Here is a 2,463-nt window from a genome sequence, read left to right as displayed (position 1 = left end):
AAATCTCTTCATATAAACAAACTAAGGCAACCACTGCATTTTAATCATGATCCAAACGAAGATGCTGCATACATGCAACATGAGCAGTTTTTGATCTAAATTGCATTGTATAATTTCAAAATTTGAGGCAAAAACAGAATGGTTTGACTTCAGTTTTGTGAAACTATACATAAAAATATCTGCATGAAACTGAAACAGCAGACGAGCTGTATGAGACACAGATTCACTCTCTGCCAGCAGGTGGCGCTTAAAGTTTCCTTGATTTCCGCTGCAAACAAAGCAGTGCTGCACAGCCTGCACTTATGAACTTTAATATGTATTATACAGAGGCAAGAGGAAAAGAAAAAATACCATTGAAAGACGCAAATAGTAAGTTCCCCTCAGACATACAATTATATAAACTCCTACCCCTAATTGAATCGTGATTTGCTTGAATCGTCACATATTTAAATCGATTTTCAACTGGCTCGCAGTTAATCGTTACATCCCTAGTGTGATGTGACCAAAACCTTATTTCACAGTAACAGTATTTTCTTGTGGGTAAACAATAATAAATAATAATGAAGGAGGATCCCCAAATCCAGGTGTGAAAAACTTGTTGCATCTTTCCCAAAAAGACTCATGGCTGTATTAGATCAAAAGGGTGCTTCTACTAAATACTGAGCAAAGGGTCTGAATACTTAGGACCATGTGATATTTCAGTTTTTCTTTTTTAATAAATCGGCAAAAATGTCAACAATTCTGTGTTTTTCTGTCAATATGGGGTGCTGTGTGTACATTAATGAGGAAAAAAAAATAACTTAAATGATTTTAGCAAATGGCTGCAATATAACAAAGAGTGAAAAATTTAAGGGGGTCTGAATACTTTCCGTACCCACTGTATGTATATGTATGTGTGTGTGTGTATGTATATGTGTGTGTATGTGTATATGTGTGCGCGTTTTTGTGACAAATGAGGACATAAATTTGTATAATGACAAAGGTATAACATAGGTATTACAAGGAGAAGGTCACTTTTCAGGACATTACCCCATGTCCCCACTTTTCAAAACGCTTATAAAATCACACAGAGTGGAGTGGAGTGTATTGAAAATCTGAAATAGCACAAAGTTTCCTGTAAGGGGTAGGTTTAGGGGTAGGGTTGGTGTAGGGCAATAGAATATACGGTCTGTACAGTATAAAAGCCTATGGGATGTTGATTTGAGATTGTAGATCAGATTGTAGTTTTATTAACACGGACCTATAGCGTAAAGTAACTTGTGTTTTTCATGCACATGGTGTCTAATATACAGTCAGAAATACACAGGATAGCATGCAGTGCTGTCTTTCGGTCTATCAGACGATACAAACCGCAGCAAAGTGAGGTCTTGCATGTGGTTTAATATAACCACCATCTGAGCTACTCCGTAAAAACAAACCTACTTATGTTTTTGAGATAGATGTGGCATGTAAATGTAGTGGATTAGCCAATTCACAAAACGAAAATCATGTAACTGGGCAACCACAACATTCTTCAGCACCTGCTACGCAGAGAAAGAATCCAAAAAAACACGGTTAATACTAATGTATTTACAGGAATGCAGAAGAACTACGCCAATTCACAAGCTCAGCTTGATTATTTGCGTGCCTAGATCAGTGTAAGCATCGTTAAAAGAGCTGTTAATAATTATACCATTAACTAACTGACATAACGTAAAGATGATGAACAAAGCAGCCAATGTTGTTTTTATCCAACTCTTGCCAGATAGTTTCTTTCTCAGCAAAGCCACAAGTTAAACCCAAAACTCGAGAAACGAACGAATGCTTTACTTGTAGCTAGACTAAATAAATATTCGAGTAAATTGAGTGTCAAGTGTGCGTGTTTTGGAGCTTGAGGTGTGACAACCTCACAGGCTAGGTGTTAGCGCGTTAGCAGGACGACACTTGAGCAAAACAACCCGAGACCAGGAGCGAGAAAAAACACCAAATTCATCGCGAACGCACCGACTTCCGCAACCGAACTCATATAGTTCATCAGGAGAGACATTTTAGAAAGTCTTTATACGACTGTCGCCTACCGCAGCGGTGTCCTTCGCGGAGAACTGGAGGAATTCGCTACACAGAGCGGACGGTGCTTCACGATCGGTCTCGGCCGCCGCCATCTTTACTTCAGTGACCAGCAGAAGCAGCAGCGAGGGAAGCGGAAACCAGCCGCTCCGTCCTACTTCCGCCGAGGAGCTGGGAAACTTTTCAGAGCTGACTAATGGGAAAGTATCCCTGCTGTTGCCCTGTGCTGACCAACTACAATAGTAGCCGCTCCCTGTTACATGCGTTTTAAAGGAATTGCTCACGTAATACTGAAACTGTCCCTCCCAACCTCCTATGCTGTTATTTCTCTAGGAAGCGCCCTACATAGGCAGTATTTTAAGGTGTCATATACGTGAAGGCTTTAAAGGGTAGTGGATTTTTGAAGAATCCTCAATG

At 39.9% G+C, this 2,463-nt stretch overlaps 1 protein-coding gene across 1 annotated transcript in view; it reads right to left on the bottom strand.

Annotated features, from left to right (window-relative positions):
* ubr2 (ubiquitin protein ligase E3 component n-recognin 2) overlaps nt 1–2,213 on the bottom strand; it is a 51,711-nt gene extending 49,498 nt beyond the window's left edge. Inside the window, exon 1 of the mRNA XM_016278608.1 lies at nt 2,058–2,213. Within this exon, the coding sequence (XP_016134094.1) occupies nt 2,058–2,141 (84 nt within the window). The 5' untranslated portion in view covers nt 2,142–2,213. The remainder of the gene's footprint in view (nt 1–2,057) is intronic.
* Nucleotides 2,214–2,463: the final 250 nt, after the last annotated feature.

This window comes from Sinocyclocheilus grahami, unplaced genomic scaffold, assembly GCF_001515645.1.
Source record: "Sinocyclocheilus grahami isolate Dianchi unplaced genomic scaffold, SAMN03320097.WGS_v1.1 scaffold123.1, whole genome shotgun sequence".
NCBI classification, from domain to species: domain Eukaryota; kingdom Metazoa; phylum Chordata; class Actinopteri; order Cypriniformes; family Cyprinidae; genus Sinocyclocheilus; species Sinocyclocheilus grahami.
The sequence above is the reverse complement of the archived record's forward strand: the minus strand, read 5'-3'. Positions and strand labels throughout refer to the sequence as shown.